General features: G+C 42.2%; 1 protein-coding gene across 2 annotated transcripts; it reads left to right on the top strand.

Annotated features, from left to right (window-relative positions):
• The first annotated feature begins 1772 nt into the window (after nucleotides 1-1772).
• TLR2 (toll like receptor 2) lies at nucleotides 1773-18271 on the top strand. Of its 2 annotated transcripts, none has more exons than XM_028104325.2 (2): nucleotides 1773-2085; nucleotides 10567-18271. In XM_028104325.2, the coding sequence occupies exon 2, from the start codon at nucleotides 10583-10585 to the stop codon at nucleotides 12938-12940; it is 2358 nt and encodes a 785-aa protein (XP_027960126.1). In that variant the 5' UTR covers nucleotides 1773-2085; nucleotides 10567-10582; the 3' UTR covers nucleotides 12941-18271. The 2 variants fall into 2 exon arrangements, with proteins under 2 accessions (XP_027960126.1, XP_027960125.1); XM_028104324.2 differs by lacking the exon at nucleotides 1773-2085 and adding an exon at nucleotides 2260-2341.
• Nucleotides 18272-18435: the final 164 nt, after the last annotated feature.

Below are 18435 nucleotides of genomic sequence, written 5' to 3'. Positions count from 1 at the left end.
GCTCCCTGCTCCGCGGGAAGCCTGGTTCTCCCTCTCCCACGTTCCCTGCTTGTGTTCTCTCTGTCAAATAAATAAAATCTTAAAAAAATACAAAAATAAAAAAAATAGTGCAGGATTATATTAGATTTTCATCAAGAGATTTTTGACAGATGTATTTCTTGGTATTTTATGTAACTATTACAAGGCGCTTTATATGAAAAAGACAGACTCTGAATTTTGATAACTTCATTTTAGAATTTCAGTCAGTTGCTCAAAAATATAAATATCTACCATGAGTTATCCCTTCCCAAACACCTTTTCATATTCTGTGCTCATTTTCTAACCTTAAAAAAATAAGATTTATAGTGAGTTGTAGGTCTTATGCCAAAAAAAAGCAGACTGACTAAGGAATCTTGGAGTGTGATCTGGGTTTGTCACCTAGCTGTGAGCCACGTGACTTAGGAGTTCTCCAATCACTTGAGCTGAAGGTGCAATAATATCAGAACTATTTATTTCATGTGTTCTTATGAGATTCAGATGAAAAGATATATTTGAAAGTGATTTGAAAACGTTTATGAATCTTTATTGTACACAGATGACACTGGTAATAACTTGTGGGTAAATAAATGATTTCTCCCTGACTTTGCCAGACATTCTAATTGGCTTTGGGATACAAAGCAATAACATCAGTCTAGGCATTTCAACTAAAGACATACAGAGACAGAAAAGAGGGTTTTTTTTTTTTTTTTTAGATTCGGGGGGAAATATTGGAAAGAAGTTTTCTGAGGTACACAATTGAGAACTCATGAGAAAGAGAGGTGGGAATTTTGTAGGAAGAAGAAAGTCTTTCAGGCAACAGCAGAGCCCGGATCATTAGGGATAGAGACAAATATCCACAGTCAGTAACCTGTATAGAAAATCAGACTCCACCCTCTCAAGTTCACATTCATTCATGCCTGTTAAGTTCGCCCCTATTGGAACCTTTCATGAGGATTAGGGATGTGGAATAGGGCAAGACAGGAACCCTGGTTTTAGGGTAAAATTCTCATTTCAAATCTCAGTCCTGCCACAACTTGCATGGCATTTCTTCCTGTGTAAAAGAGAAGAATGTTTTCTCAGCCTTAATTTGTGAAGATCAAATGTAATTATGAATATAAAGTGCACTGTATGAATATTATTAAGGCAGTTTAATTTTTAGAAGGTAGTTTGTTTCCCTTATAAATATTCTTCACTAGGTTCTGCGGCAATGAAAAAAGCCAATCTAAGACTGTTTTTGGAATTACTTTCAGAGGCAGGGATGGAAGGAACAAGGTTGTGATTTGGATTCAAAATCTTACGGCTAAGTGGGAGCCCCCCATCTTTCATGGTCAGAGTAGGGATGTGACATAGGACCTACAGTCAGTGAACCACCAGGGACTGCCCCAGGATTGGGGAAAAAATGTCCTTATCTGCTCCTCGGGCAAAATGTTGCTCAGTCTGGACAGTGACTGGTAAGCTATTTTAATATAGGCGAGCATAGCCATGCTGGTGGGAGCGGACCCTGGGGATATACTGGCCGGTGAATACATGCTGAAGCAGGGCAGGGTGAGAAGTATGAATCTGAGCTCCCGACGATGGAGCGAAACGGAGGGCAATTTCAAGACTGCGTTTCCGGGAACGCGAGGCTTTGAATGCCAGAGCTTCAAGAAAATACTGGTTGGGTAACTAGCCTCTGATTTCGAAATCTTCCTCTGTGCTTCGGGAATTCACGCACCGCGGCCGCTGGCAATCTCGGTTCTCTTTTCTCCGCCCCTGACCTCCAACAGCCCCAGAGCCCTCCTCGGACCCGAGCTGCATGCCGCCAGCCGCCACCTCCGTCAAAGTCACCTGACGCAGCCCGGAGCCAAGGCCGGCGGCGCGGGGCCACAGCGCCGGGCGTGCGCACCGAGCTCGGGCCTCAGCTCCCCTTGCGCGGCGGCGCGCTTAGCGGACGGGCGGTCCACGCAGCCGGCGAGGAGGGACATCCGCCCCGCGCATTTTTCCTTTCGCTGCTCGCCTCGGCCCCGGCGCGTCGCGTCCGGAGGCGGCGAGGAGGCGCGGCCCGACTGCGGCTCCGTCGTCTCCCAGGTACGTCGGGCCGCGCGTTCTCGCCGCCGCGCCCCAAAGCTCCCCCCCCCCCCCCCGCAGCCGTGCGCCGGCGTGCGCTGGGCGCCGAGGCGGTCGCGGGGAGTCCCCGCTTCCCTCTCGCCGGCGCGCGGGGCCCGAGGCTGGCCGGCGGGCGGGCGGGCGGGGGTTGGAGGGAGAGCACCCCGGCACGAGGACCCGACCCGACGCCCCTGTCTGCGCGCCACCCGTCTCTCCGAGCGGGGGCGACGACGGTCAGGTAAGGGCTTGCAGGTGGCACGCGTGCGTCCGGCTGGGGGTGTGTCTGCGTTCCTTGGTTACTGCAGGGACCAAACTCCGCACGTTGGATATCCTTCGCTGTGAGAAGTGGGAAAGGGTCGGGACTCGGGATCCGCCCGGGACTCTCGCACCCTAACCCCGAGCCCGGCCTCTGCGTGGGGGTGAGCTTCACGCCCCCTGCGTGTTCCTCCAGCCCTAAAGTAGCTGAGTTATGTCTCTGATGAGAAAATAACTCAGAGCATTTAAGTTTAGGTGAGTTCTTTAAATAAGAATGCCCTGAAGTACCCCTTCAAATTCTCCAACTTCTATAAATGAGAACTTGTGTTTAGAACTTACGTGCAAGACAGGATTGTGTTTTTTACTCTTTTTGGGGGGGGGAGGGGCGGGAATTGATTGCTTGATTAGGTGTAAACAGCTCAGCTGGCTTGCAGAAGGTCTGCACTGTTACTAACTCAGATCTTTACCAGAAAAGGAACCGGTAGATAGGGTGGCCTGACTTGAAAGCAGAGACTAAAAAAAGGAAATGGCAAACATCCTACTTGAAAATGGCTTATTCACCGGTATTTTAAGTTTCTTCCTGTTCTAAGCAGAGAACTTTTGCATCTTTAAACTTTTTATGATGCACTCATTTTGTGAAAATTGCCAGAAGTTTACAGCATGTTTTGTAAGTTTCTAAGCTATCAGTTAATTTTTTTAAAATTTCTTTAAGAATTTGGCTTGGTTGGTTAAATATCTTTATTTTGATTTTCGTGATTGAGCATGATTTATGGTTAAACAGCATTGTGAGTGTGACATTCTTATAAAGATCTAATAAATGTAAGTTGTATTTACTCCTTATAAATAAGAGGCTTGCTTTTCAAAAATACGTTTCCTCCCACAGTAGCATTTAAAATTTATATTACTTCTTCCTCATACCAAAAAGCCATGCCTGAGTCTTTGGATGCTGTCTTCTTTCTTATCAATTATTAAATTAAAAAAAATGCAGTTGTTGCTTCTTGCGGTCTACTCTTACCAGGTTTATCTTCCAAATTGCGGAAGAACATATGTTTTGGGGTACTTCTTTCAATGATGGACTATGGGTAAAAATTATTTTTTTGCTTTTGAGTGTCTGAAAATGTCTATCTCACCTTTACTCTTAAATGATAATTTAAATGGGTCTTGACGTCTAGATCGGCAGGTGTGTCTCCTCTGCCCTTTGAGGATATCATTACATTGTTTTCAGGCTAGGTGAGGAATTTTTATTTATTTATTTATTTTGCTGGAGATTCAATATGCATTTATAATTTGGCGACTTATTTTTTTTTCCAATTCGAAAAAAGTGTTTAGTTATTCTGTCTTTTAATATTTGGATCCACACCAGCATACACGGCAGGCCTGGAGTTCTGATTTCTTACAGGAGATTTCTGGTAGGCTGGCTTTTAGCTAGGGCCAGAGGGTAGAGATTTTTTAGATCCCTGTTCACATAAGGAGTAGCCTTTTCCCTGCCTGTGGCTTTATGGAGAGTGCACTTTCAGTTCCCAACCATGCACTGGGCCCTGCGTCCCTTCACCACTCCTGCTACACCCAACCATTATGGCCCTAGCCCTGATGTGGGTATCTGGTCGTTGTTTTGCTGGGGGCCATGGACCTTCAACTTTCTCTCAATTCTGGAGCAGCAGATGTACATAGCATAAGTTGCCTGTCCTGCCAGGCTTACTTGTCAGACTGCCATCTTTTCCTGGCTCTTGGGCCAGTAATGCCTCACCGCTCTGTCGATTTTCTGAATTCTTTAAGCAGGTGATTTTATACTTTTTCCAGACCCACAACTCTCATTAGATCGGATCCCACTCAGTCTAACTGTAGCCACTGCTCTTCCCTTTCTCAGTGTCTTACTCCGCGGAGCTCTCTGCCCCACGCTGTAATGTAGAGGGGAAATGGGAGGAGAGGGATGTGACTCTCATCTTCAGTGTCAGGTTGTTAGCGGTAGTTTTGGCATCACCAGTAATTATTATTTGTTGAAAAGTCACCATGTAAACTTCATACAAATATTAGGATATTTGTATGAAATAGCCCAAGGTCCCTGCTCTTATGAATTTTACATTTAAAGACAAAAGGCTAGGAAAAATTAAAAAATAGATGTATTTGACCTTTAAATCTCAGCTGAAAACTGGTATCGATTTCTTAAGATTGGTGCTATTTATTACAAAATGGAAATGATCAAGTAAATTTTGGTTGCCCAGAACTAAAAAAATCATACTAAGATGACTTTTTTCAATAACTGATTCAGGAGAAAGACAGTGGGATAACTATAGGACCAAATAGTAATCTCATTTCGTCTTCCCCCCTGTCAATTTTAGAGGTGGGGACAGTACTGGATCTATAGTCTTTATGGTTCGTTTCCGTTGCCCACTGTTGCCGCTCTTCTCATACGCATTAGCTGGCTTCCTGTAGTACCTGGTTGTTTTTTTTATGGTGTACTGGACATGCACTTCGAAAAACTGTTTGTAGGAAGAAGTTTGAGGCCTCAGATAATCTTAGCCTCTTCTAGAATTTCCCTTTGCTTCTGCAGGTACCTGTGAGCACTTGCATTCCAGAAATCGTTTTCATCCATTTTCAGAGACCGAGACTGTCTGAGCCATCCAGATAAATCAGAGCTGTGCTACAGTCTCCCTGAGGGCTCGGTTTCCCCTGGTTCAGCTTTACCTTCCCATCCATGATTGCCCCAGACCTTAACCTTAAACTCCCTGTCCTTCAAGGCTTCAGTGTCATGTAGCCTATCAGACGAGGCTTACTGTGTTCAAGGTGATGAAGGACGAGACTGAAAATTTTGGCAGAGAACTGGAAACTATAAAAAAATGACATAGTGGATGGGGAAAAGAACCAAAGAGAAGTTAAATAGATGAAAATGGCAATAACCGCAAAATTTAAAAGCCATGGATGGATCTGCCAGTAGATTAAGCATAGCTGGAGAGAGAAGAATAAACTAGAAAGTGGATCAAAAGAAAACAGCAAGCCTGAAACTTGAAAGGCAAAATATGGAAAGAATGGAAGAGGAGGAGGCCTAGAAAACAGAGCCAAACTAGTGCTTAGATGAAAATGTCTGACTTTAAATAAATATATTAGAAATGAAGAATGGCTGAAGATTAATGAGCAAACATCTACCTTAAGAAATTAGAATAAGAACAGCAAAATAAATCTAGAGAAAGTAGAAGGAAGGAAATTGTAATATAAGAATAGAAATTAGTGAAATAGAAAAGAAATAGAGGATCTGTGAAATGAGAAGCTGGTTTTTGAAAATGCTAGTAAAAAATGATAAACCACTGACAGTCAAGACAATTAAAAAAGGCACAAAGAACTCATCTAAGGAATAAGACAGGACATTAAAGTAGAGCATGTTCTGAGTAACTGTGTCAATAAATTTGAAAATTTAAAAGAAAATGATAAATCCCTTGAAAAACACAATTTACCAAAAGCTGACAGATGAAGAAAAAGAACATCTGAATAGTTCCGTAGCTGTTAAGTATATTTAATGCATTTTACAAAATCAAGATAAATGTATAGATAATAACAAAAACTGCAGGCTCAGAAGGTGGCATTGGTGAATTCTACCCAAGGAAAGGAAATGTATAGGGCAGTTTTACTCTGAATATGGATGCAAAAGTTCTAAAGAAAATATTAGTAAATATATCCAGTAAAATATAAAAAGGATAATATATCCAGACTAACGGGTTTTATTCTAAAAATGCAATATTGTCTCAACACTAAATTGATTAATGTAATCACTAGTATTAGGGTGAGGGAGGGAATTCATGTTATTATTGCAGTAGATACTGGAAAACAAAAGAGAGTTTGTTAAAATTCAATATTCAGTAATCAAGAAAACAAAATAAAGGTATACAGATTGGAAAAAAGAAAAAAATTATATATGGGTGATATGATTGTGTACATAAAAAATAAAAATAATCTACAAACTGTGGAATTACTAAATCAATTTAGTAATTTTGCTTACGTGCATGGTAAACCCATAAAATTTAATTGAATATATATATATATACATATACACACACACACACGACACACAAGTACATATTATTATTTTCAAAGCTTTGAAAATATCAAATGCCTAAGAATAAATCTCATAAAATACACTCAAGATATCTATGCAGAATACCATAAGATGTTCTTGTGATAAATTAAAGAAAACCTAAATAAAGGGAAAAATGTATCCTGCTCACGAATTGGAAGATTTAGTATTGTAATGATGTCAGTAATTTCCAAATTGATCTACAGATTCATGGTATTGCCAGTTAAAATGAACAAGTTTTGTTTTTGAAACTGATAAGCTGGGGCACCTGGGTGGCTCAGTTGGTTAAGTGTCTGACTCTTGATTTTGGCTCAGGTTGTGATCTCACACTCCTGAGATCGAGTGCCCCGGGTTGGTCTCCACGCTCAGCTTGAGTCGGCTTGAGAGTCTCCCTCTGCCTCTTCTCCCACTCACACTTTCTCATGACTCAGCAATTGCACTACTGGGTATTTACGACAAAGATACAAAGGTAGGGATCTGAAGGGGTACGTGCACCCCAATGTTTATAGCAGCAATGTCCACAATAGCCAAACTGTGGAAAGAGCCTAGATGTCCATCAACAGATGATAAGAAGTGGTGTGTGTACACACACACACACACACACACACACACACACACACACACAATGGAATATTATGCAGCCATTAAAAAATTGAAATCTTGCCATTTGCAACGACGTGGATGGAACTAGAGGGTATTATGCCAAGCGAAATAAGTCAATCAGAGAAAGATAAGTATCATATGATCTCACTGATAGGAGGATTTTGAGAAACAAGACAGAGGGTCATAGGGGAGGGAGAGAAAAATGAAACAAGATGAAACCAGAGAGGAACACAAACCATCAGAGACTCTTAATCTCAGGAAACAAACTGAGGGTTGCTGGAGTGGTGGGGGGTGGGAGGGATGGGGTGGCTGGGTGATGGACACTGGGGAGGGTATGTGCTATGGTGAGTGCTGTGAATTGTGTAAGACTCATGAATCACAGACTGTACCCCTGAAACAAATAATACATTATATGTTCATAAAAATTAAAAAAAAAAAGAATTGAGAGCCCTGAAACACAGTCACCCCTATGAGGACATGTGGCTATTGGCAAAGGTAAATATTATTGATTGTTTCCCCAAAATGATCTTTTTAAAAATGGTGTTGGGTCAGTTGAATATCCATATTGGAAATAAAATGAATCCTGTCCACTACCTCAAATATGAATCCCTAAGAATGAAAGGCAAAGCGATAAAGATTTTGGAGAATAATAAAGAGGGGTGCCTAGGTGGCTCAGTCTGCCTTCGGCTCAGGTCATGATCCCAGGGTCCTGAGACTGAGCCCCGCATTGGGCTCCCTGCTCAGAGGAGAGTCTGCCTCTCCCTCTGCCTCTGCTGCTCCCCTGCCCCCTGCTCTTGCTCTCTCTCAAATAAGAGAAAGAAAGAGAGAGAGAGAGAGAGAGAAGAAAGAAAGAAAGAAAGAAAGAAAGAAAGAAAGAAAGAAGAAAGCAAGCAAAAAGAATAAAGAGAATTATTTTCATGATAAAGATTTTTTAAACAGGCCACAAAAATCACTACTAAGAAACAAAATAGAAAAACGTAAGAACATCTGTTCATCAAGAGTCCGTGTAGAAAGTGACAAGGAAAGGCGCAGAATGGAAGAAGAGAGAGCCATACCTTGTTTCATTGCATGTGGCAGGTACTGCGTTTTTCACAAGTTGAAGGCATGTGGCAACCCTGCATTGAGCAAGTCTGTTGCTGTCATGTTTCCATGCTCATTTTGTGTCTCTGTGTCACATTTTGGTGTTTGGTGTTAACAGAAAGTTAACCATATGGATTTCAAATTTTCCATGATTATTATATTCATTATGATGATCCCTGATCAGTGATGATGACTCACTGAAAGCTCAGATGATGGTTAGCCTCCATTAGCAATAAATCATTTTTAAATGAAGGTATGTACTATTTTTTTTAAGACATTGCACATTTAACAGACTACCGTGTGGTATAAACAGAGCTTGTGTGTGCACTGGGAAACTAGAAAATTTATTTGACTTGCTGTATTGGGATAGTCATTTTATTGTTGTGGAACTGGGCCCGCAGTATCTCTAAGAAATGCCTGTACTTGTAACACATGTATCTTCTATGTTGAGACGATATATCTTTATATATATGTATGATATATAAGTTATTAAATTAATTATTAAATATATAGAATTTAATATTTATAATAATTATTATAAGGGTGACAACCCAGTAGAAAACAGACCAAACACTGAAACAGTGCACATTACAAATGAGGATTCCAAATGATCATTTGCAAAGATGTTCAGACTCATTATTAGTCCCAGAAATGAAATTTAGACTACAAGGAGATGGCACTACCTCCCTACCAGAATCGCTGAAATGAAAAAGACTGGCCATGCACAATGGTGGCAAGATATAGAGCAGTTGGATTCTCACAGTGCTGATGGGCATGCCAACTGGGGGGTATCCATACATTGGGAAAGAATCAGAAATGTCTCTCTATATGGACATAGGAAGATGTCAGGCTACATTGTTAGGTCTCAAATAACTATGCATGGTATGGCCCCGCGTATCTAAAACAGACAGGAGACGATGCAAAGCAATTGCATTGGGGTGGCCATAAAAAAATCTGGCGGCAACAGCTATTAAATTTCCGAACCAAGTATGTATTAACATTATGTATGTTTTAATTCTCTGTGCCTATAAATTATATAGCCTAGGCCTTGATAATCTCTCATTCTGTGAATGTGGGAAATTAGTTTTACCTATAAAAAGTGTTGTTCTTGGGGTTACATTTTTAAAAATGTTTTGTACGGTTTGTGTAGTGAGCAAATACAGACAAAGGAGTGCAGGCACAAGGAATGAGAGAGCTGAGGGGCGCCTGGGTGGCTCAGTTGTTAAGCGTCCGTCTGCCTTCGGCTCAGGTCATGGTCCCAGGGTCATGGGATTGAGCCCTGCATCAGGCTCCCTGCTCAGCAGGAAGCCGCCTTCTCCCTCTCTCGCTGGGTCTCTCTCTGTCAAATAAATAAATAAAATCGTAAAAAAAAAAAAAAAAAAGGGAACGAGAGAGCTGAATGGAGCCAAAGAGGGATACAGGGCCCAGAAGGCGGGCACAGAGAGAGAGAAAGTGCTGGATTCACGGTTGCAAGGAATCTTGCAGTGGTGGAGGGTGTGCAGACCGCTTTATTTCCCCCACATTCATCTGAATAACCCATGCAGACTGAGCACTGCTTCTGCACTTCTCTGCAGGAAGGGAAGGTTCTGATGGTCTGATTGTCCCTCAGCCCAGCAAACCACCATGCTCTGCTGGGCGTGCCCAGCATCCCTCCTGCCTGCTAGTGGTAAGTGCCAGACAAGCTTGAGGAGCATGGGACCTTTGTCTTTCGGTGAAAGCATGCTACCACCCGAGCTGCGCTCAGTGAATCCTTGTCCAGTGAGAGGTGTGGCTGGGCTCTGTGAGATCTCTAACTCATAGGGGGCATCGAGGCAAGGAGGAGACATGCTTAAATACAAGAGCATTTGAAGTGCAGGAGTCAGTGATTGCAAATCCATATGGTTAAGCCTAGCTCATTTCTTTTTTTTTTTTTGTTTTAAAGATTTATTTACTTATTTTAGAGAGAGAACGGGAGCACGAGCAGGAGGTGAGGAATGGCAGAGGGAGAGAAGCTCAGTGCGGAGTCCGATGCAGGGCTTGATCTCAAGACCCTAAGATCATGGACCTGAGCTGAAGTCAAGAGTTGGACGCTTAACTGAGCCACCCAAGCCTAGTTCATTTCTTAACCTGCTTCCTTATTCATCCTTCCATTCATTCATTTAGTCATTCTTTCTCGGCTCATGCTTAGTGAGTCCTTCTCTGTACTCCCAGATGGTATTGGGCTTTTAAGTCATGGCACAGGGGCAGAATCTCTGTGTTGGTATTGCTGGATGTGTCAGGGAATTCATTTGTTATCCCCGTTCATACATCCCATTTGCCTCTCTGTTATTTCCTGGTAGCTCAGTGTGTGTGTGTGTGTGTGTGTGTGTGTGTGCGCGCGCGCGCACGCGTGTGTTATGCCTTACAGAGCATTTCTCAGGAACTGGAATCTTGATAAACCGTCAAACACAATCACTCATTTGAACCTCTTTTATTTGTAGGTTGGACCACTGGACCATGTCACGTGTTTGGTGGACAGTATGGGTGTTGGGGGCTGTAAGCAACCTCTCTAAGGAAGAGGCCCCTGATCAGGCTTCTTCTCTGTCCTGTGACCCCACCGGTATCTGCGATGGCCGCTCCAAATCTTTAAGCTCCATCCCAGCAGGGCTCACGGCAGCTGTGAGAAGCCTGGACCTTTCCAACAACGAGATCGCCTCCGTCGGCAGCATGGACCTGCGGGGCTGTGTGAACCTTAAGGCTCTGAAACTGGCGTCTAATGGGATTACCACAATAGAGGAGGAATCTTTTGTTTCCCTGCAGAGTCTCGAACACTTGGACTTGTCCTATAATCTCTTATCTAATTTATCATCCTCCTGGTTCAGGCCCCTTTCTTCCCTGAAGTTCTTAAACTTACTGGGGAATCTTTACAAATCACTTGGGGAAACACCTCTTTTTTCTCAGCTCACAAATCTGCGAATTCTGAAAGTAGGAAGTACTTACGGCTTCACTGAGCTTCGGGAAAAGGATTTTGCTGGACTCACTTTTCTTGAGGAACTTGAGATTGATGCGTCAAATCTCCAGAGGTACGAGCCAAAGAGTTTGAAGTCAATTCAGAACATCAGCCACTTGGCTCTTCGTATGAAGCAGCCTGATTTACTGCTGGAGATTTTTGTAGATCTTTCAAGTTCCTTGAAACATTTAGAACTAAGAGACACTCATTTGAACACTTTCCGGTTTTCAGAAGCATCCATCAGTGAAACAAATACGCTGATTAAAAAGTGGACTTTTAGAAATGTGAAAGTCACCGATGGAAGTTTTAGTGAAGTTGTGAAACTGTTGAATTATGTTTCTGGAGTGTTAGAAGTCGAGTTTGAGGACTGTACCCTGGATGGGCTTGGTGATTTTGACATAACCGATATAGACAAAATTAAAAGTCTAGGTGGGATAGAGATATTAACAGTACGGAGGTTGTATATTCCATATTTTTACTCATTTTACGATATGAGTAGTATCTATTCACTTACAGTAGAAGTTAAAAGAATCACAGTAGAAAGCAGTAAGGTTTTTCTGGTTCCTTGTTCACTTTCACAACATCTAAAATCACTAGAATATCTGGACCTCAGCGACAATTTAATGGTTGAGGAATACTTGAGAAACTCAGCCTGTGAGCATGCCTGGCCCCTCCTGCAAACCTTAATTTTAAGGCAAAATCGTTTGAAATCGTTAGAAAAAACCGGAGAAACTTTGCTTACTCTGAAAAACCTGACTAACCTTGATATTAGTAAGAATAATTATGTTTCTATGCCTGAAACTTGTCAGTGGCCAGAGAAGTTGAAATACCTGAACTTATCCAACACGAGAATCCACAGTGTCACCCGATGCATCCCCTGGACACTGGAAATTTTAGATGTTAGCAATAACAATCTCGATTCATTTTCCCTGACTTTGCCACAACTCAAAGAACTTTATATTTCTGAAAATAAGTTGACGACTCTACCAGATGCCTCCTTCTTACCCAGGTTACGCATCATGAGAATCAGCAGGAATATAATAAGTACTTTCTCAAAGGAGCAGCTTGATTCTTTTCACACACTGGAGGCTCTGGACGCCGGCGGTAACAATTTCCTTTGCTCCTGTGAATTCCTGTCGTTCACGCAGGAGCAGCGAGCGCTGGTCCAGATCCTGATCGACTGGCCGGAGAACTACCTGTGTGACTCTCCGTTCTCTGTGCGCGGTCAGCAGGTTCGGGACACGCGTCTCCCGGCCTCTGAATGCCACCGGGCCGCTCTGGTGTCTGCCGTGGTCTCTGTCCTGCTCCTGCTGCTTCTGCTCACGGGGGTCCTGTGCCACCGCTGCCACGGGCTGTGGTACCTGAAGATGATGTGGGCCTGGCTCCAGGCCAAAAGGAAGCCCAGGAAAGCGCCCCCCAGGGACCTGTGCTACGACGCCTTTGTGTCTTACAGTGAGCGCGATGCCTACTGGGTAGAGAACGTGATGGTCCAGGAGCTGGAGCACTTCGACCCTCCCTTCAGGCTGTGTCTTCATAAGCGGGACTTCATCCCCGGCAAATGGATCATCGACAATATCATCGACTCCATCGAGAAGAGCCACAAGACCATCTTCGTGCTGTCTGAAAACTTCGTGAAGAGCGAGTGGTGCAAGTATGAGCTGGACTTCTCCCATTTTCGCCTCTTTGATGAGAACAACGATGCTGCCATTCTCATTCTTCTGGAGCCCATTGAGAAAAAGGCCATCCCCCAGCGTTTCTGTAAGCTGCGGAAGATAATGAACACCAAGACCTACCTGGAGTGGCCCACAGATGAAACTCAGCAGGAAGGGTTTTGGTTAAATTTGAGAACAGCAATAAAGTCCTAGATTCCTTCATTAAAGGCCAGTCTGGGTCTGGTGGAGGTCTTTATGTCACCAGTGGTAGCTAAGTCCATTCTTGACACAGTCCTATGCACACCACACAGATGCACTGTCCTTTGCAGACTTGCTTACTAAAACCACTAAAATTGTTCATATTTTGTTCTGTTTTATAAAAACTACCAGATTGAAAATAAAAGGTTCTTGGTTTTTCTTTATCCTGTGAGATAGTCATGATCTAGGTCCATTACGGACATCAGAATTATCTGTAGCAATTGGCTTAGTTCATTAGGAAATAGCACAAATGAATGGATCTCATATGAATTCTTGGTCAGTTTTCTGCAAGGACTCTCATCCCCGTAGATGGCATCCTCTACCCCCACTTAGCTGTCTCCTCTCTGTGTGACTCTCTCAAGAACAACAAGGGAAAAGGTTGGGGAACTCAGCCAAACTTGTTGCTATTCCTAGAAAAAAAGTGCCTTGAATCCCCATTAAACTTTACAGGATGCAAAATACCTAGATGGTGTTTTCACGTGACCTGGGTCTGAGTGTTGGATAGGTTTCTCCAGTCACAGTCACTTGAGAGAGGCTGTAGAACACACTAAACAGTAAATTATATCTTTCCATGAAAATGAAACTAACGAAGTACAGCTGACCCTTAACGCAGGAGTCAGGGGCAGTGACGTACCCTCTCCCCACTGTGCACTCGGAAATCTGTGTATGTAACTTTTGACTTCCCAAAACCTTAACTACTAGTAGTTTATGGTCGACCAGAAGCCCTGCCGATAACAAACAGCTGATTAACACACATTTTGCATATGTATTATATATGGTATTCTTACAATAAAGTCAGCTAGAAAAAAGAAAGTCATTAAGAAAATAATAAATCTGCGCATAAATGGACCCACGCAGTTCAAACCAGTGCTGTTCAAGGGTCAAGTGTAAATAAAATACTCAATTTAGAGGACTTCCAAAGAAGCTCCCACATCCCTAACTCATCTTCCTTCAGCCTTTAATTCTGTGTGAAGTTCTGATGAGTTTCTAGTTACTCCATCTTCTAATCCATTTCCCTGCAGCATCTTGCTTTTTTTTTTCTTCTGAAAGTCTTATTTCTCATTCTCAGAAAGGCTCTTCCCCCCCCTGAACATTTACAAAAGCACATGTGAGCTAAATAGATTTTTAAAAATTTTTTATTGTTATGTTAATCACCATATATTACATCATTAGTTTTTGATGTAGTGTTCCATGATTCATTGTTTGTGCATAACACCCAGTGCTCCATGCAGAATGTGCCCTCTTTAATACCCATCACCAGGCTAACCCATCCCCCACCTCCTCCCCTCTAGAACCCTCAGTTTGTTTTTCAGAGTCCATCGTCTCTCATGGTTCATCTCCCCCTCTGACTTACTCCCCTTCATTCTTCCCCTCCTGCTATCTTCTTCTTTTTCTTTTTTCTTAACATATGTTGCATTATTTGTTTCAGAGCTAAATAGATTTTTAAACAAGTATATACCTAGTGATTCCTCAAAATGACCCCAAAATAGTGGATACACAATAATTTAAAGATAGATATTACTTCCACATGTTAATTTTTTTAAAGATTTTATTTTTATTTTTGCAAGAGAGAGAATGAGCACGAGCGGGCGGGTGGGGGGCAGGCAGAGGGAGAAGCAGACTCTCCGCTGAGCAGGGAGCCCGACGTAGGACTCGATCCCAGGACCCTGGGATCATGACCTGAGCCGAAGGCAGACGCTTAACCGTCTGAGCCACCCAGGAGCCCTCCACATGTTAATTTTTATAATGTAGAATTAATTCTACATTACGTTTAATGCAATTAATTAAGCTAAGAGCTATTTACTGATTCAATGGAAATTTCTTTTTAAACTGGGAACCACTTGTGAAAGGAAGCGAACTTCCTCTGACCTGCTCTGTTCTTAGCCAGAACTGGGTTTGTGTGGTTGACTGGGCTCTGGAGTCAGAAAAACCTGGGTCAGTAGATGTGTATCTTTGGGCAAGTCACTTAACTGACCCCAAATATTTTTCTGCCCTTAGAATAGGAACACTAATATCTACATCATGTAGGTCTGAATGTACAGTAGTTTAGGTAAACTGCTGAGCACGTGCCCCTTGGTGACCATCCCCTCTGGAGGGTCGAGGAGGGCAACAGGACCAAGTCTTTGAGAATGGGAACCATGGGTGCTAGCGTGGGGTGACAGCAGTGACTATAGTAGATGTTAGCTATTATTTTTTTTTCCAAGAAGTGGTTTGTCTTATAGATTAGTTGGTAAGTGTATATTTTTCTGTTATGGGTACTAGCAGTGATATAAGGGACCCTGTTTTTTGCAGAAAAATACTCCAGAGAAATAAGTTCATTAAGTGCAGAGCAGTTTTAGTCCTGGGGAAACTCACAGAGTGTTTCTTCTCTCTCATACCAACTCTTGGGAAAGTGTTATGGAGGAGATAGTAGCTAGCCTAAGCAATAAAATGGACAAATTTAGCAGAAGGAAGGGTGTTACAAAAACCAAAGACAATGATGGACTTCTTGCCTTATTTCTTTACATCTTACATTTAAGCACGATGTTAATTATGAGAACCAAATTTAACATAGACTTGGTCTGTAGATTTATTTCCAATAATTTATTTCTATTTTTTTAAAGATTTTATTTATTTCTTTGAGAGAGAAAGAATGAGAGAGCACGTGAGAGGGGGCGGGTCAGAGGGAGAAGCAGACTCCCTGCTGAGCAGGGAGCCGGATGCGGGACTCGATCCAGGGACTCCAGGATCATGACCTGAGCCGAAGGCAGTCGCTTAACCAACTGAGCCACCCAGGCGCCCTTATTTCCAATAATTTAAATAGCAAGAGAAAAAGCTCCATAGTTAGTTGGTAGATTGAAAGTAATGTTATAAAAATAACCTTTATTTTTCTCATCGCAGATGTTAAACACGTTCACCATAGAAATTTTGGAAAAGAGATAGGAGCATATAAAGAAAGTAAGAATCCACTCTTATCCCTTCACCTTGGGAGAACCATTGGTAACTGTGTAGTGTATAGCTTTGCACAATTTTTTCAATGTGTATAAACATATTACCTCACAAAATTGGGATTAGATTTTAAATACCTAAACTATAAAGAAAATAGCATCTTTGTTTTTTGTGTGTGAGGTTGTTTAGTGATTATCTAAAATTTCTGAACTCTGAGGGTCATTCAGAATTCCACATAGATACATACTGGTCTAATTGCCCAGAGTTCTAAAGGGTTCTAAAGGCTGCCCTCCCATCCAGGTACTAACCAGACTACCCTCATGCAGCTATCCATAAAAGATAAATGGGAGGGGCGGCCCGGGTGGCTCAGTTGGTTAAGCATCAAACTCTCAATTTTGGCTCAGGTCCTGGTCTCAGGATCGTGAGATCGAGCTCCACATTGAGCTCCTCGCTCAGTTCGAAGTCTGCTTGAGATTCTCTCTCTTCCTCTCCCTCTGCCCCCCCTTAAAAAAAAGATAAATGGGAAATACGTCAGAGGTCAATTTAAGGGCTCCTTCTTTTATAGAAGAAAAAACTTTTAGTTAATGCTTTATCCAACAGTGAAGACTTTTGTCAGTGGACTATAAGCTCAGGAATCTTGTTTTATCTCCTTAATCCTTGCACACGCCTGGTATATAATATGTACCGAACTATTGAAGTATTTGTTGAGTAGAGAAATAAACCAGAGTTAAATCTAATAATCTGGCTGGTGAACCAATCATAATACTGAAGCACTGAGCAGTTTCAAGAAGGAATATTACCAACAGGTAAAAATCTTAGCACGAGTTATCTTCATTACAACCGTGATGGGACTTTGAAGAGCATTAAGTACATTGCCCAGGTTTTTGACAATAGGCGGTTTCCTTTCTACTTCATATAAGTGTAGTATCTCCAGGTATGCAGAATAGATGTCTGATATTAGGTATACAGGGGTGGCTGTTTTAACCACTCACCACCAATTTAAAACAAATACATTTTGGGAGGCCAGTGTATTGCTCTTTGAGTTAATTCTTTCTGACCATTCTTTCCTATTCCATTACTTTGATCCCTTCCTGCTGGATTAATTCATTCTTTCAACAAATAACTATTGAGTGCCTATACTAGATGCCAGGCACTACTCCGCATGCTGGAGATACAGAAGGGAACTAGATCTCTAAAATTCTCTGCCTTTATGGAGGGGAAACACACAATAAAAAAATAAATGTATCATAATGAGTTCAGGTATTGATAAGCACTATGAAGAAAATAAAACCAGAGCACAGTGGAAGAGAGTGGCCCTCCTCCTCTTTAGTGCAGCCCTAGATCGGGCAGGTGCACTCGGCAGGCCCAGGGAACGCAGCGCGCCTCCGGCCCGGCCCGTTAAATGGGCTGTGGCACCTAATGCTAGACTTTTCCGGAATAACACCGTCTATGCCGAAGGGCTTTCTGGTCAAAGCCGCCATGTGGTGACAAGCACATAGAGCAGAGAAGACCATATCCTTAAGCTGCAGATTACATAAAACTCTGCCTACTTCTTTGAAGATGTTGAACTCATCAGAAGATATTAGCTATCACTAAAGGTTGTATGTAAAGTACATTATCAGCCAAATTAAAGGGCGGGTGTCCATGGTGGGTTGTAACAAATGTGTCGCATGGATTAGAAAATGATCACAATGGGAAAGATGCAAGGTATGCTGTATTTGTTTATGTTGTTCATATTAAAATCAAACTCAGAGACCAGATTTGAAAACTCCCTGAGTGGACAAAACCAGTTTAGTCTTTTTTTTTTTTTTTTTTTTTAAGATTTTACTTATTCACTTGAGAGAGAGAGCATAAGCCAGTGGGGAGAGGCAGAGTTGGTGTACCAACTATACACCAACCTCTGGGGTAATCTTCCCCCCCCCCCCAGAGAGAGTGGGGAGTCCAACACGGGGCTCGATCCCAAAACCCCAGGACTATGACCCAAAGGCAGATGCTTAACTGACTGAGCCACCTACGTGCCCCCAAACCAGGTTAGTCTTATAATTTAGCTTATTTTGCAAGACAAGTAAGGCTACCTTGATCCGGGTACTTCCTGCTTAGGCCTCTGAAAATCATAAGCAAGACTTAAATTGTTTTCCCAAAATTGATATGAGGTGATCACTAACCAATTCCCTTCCATTTAAGAGAATTCCAGTATTGTAAGCAATCACTGTGAAGAATACACAGTCCCTGCATCTGCACTGTGTAAGCTGTTACCTAACATATACCTCGAGCTTCATTCTGTGTTTTTGAGTGCTCTTGGTTTGCAAACGATCTTTTTGATGTGTGCACAATAAACTTTTACTGATTACTACTTTACTGATTCATTGGTTTTACTTCTGTTTTTTTCTGAACTTTTGACAGCTTCTCTTTTAAATTCTTTTCCACATAGACAGATTGCCTTTTGTAGGGCCCTGAGTTTTATTCAGTTCTGTAAACTCTGGGGCTCACCTCTGAAGTAAAAAAAGATTATCAATAACAAA

This window comes from Eumetopias jubatus, unplaced genomic scaffold, assembly GCF_037043125.1.
Source record: "Eumetopias jubatus isolate StellerSeaLion01/CBP00866 unplaced genomic scaffold, mEumJub1_p1.0 scaffold_2, whole genome shotgun sequence".
Lineage (NCBI taxonomy): Eukaryota > Metazoa > Chordata > Mammalia > Carnivora > Otariidae > Eumetopias > Eumetopias jubatus.
This window is presented reverse-complemented; position numbering and strand designations above follow the sequence as displayed.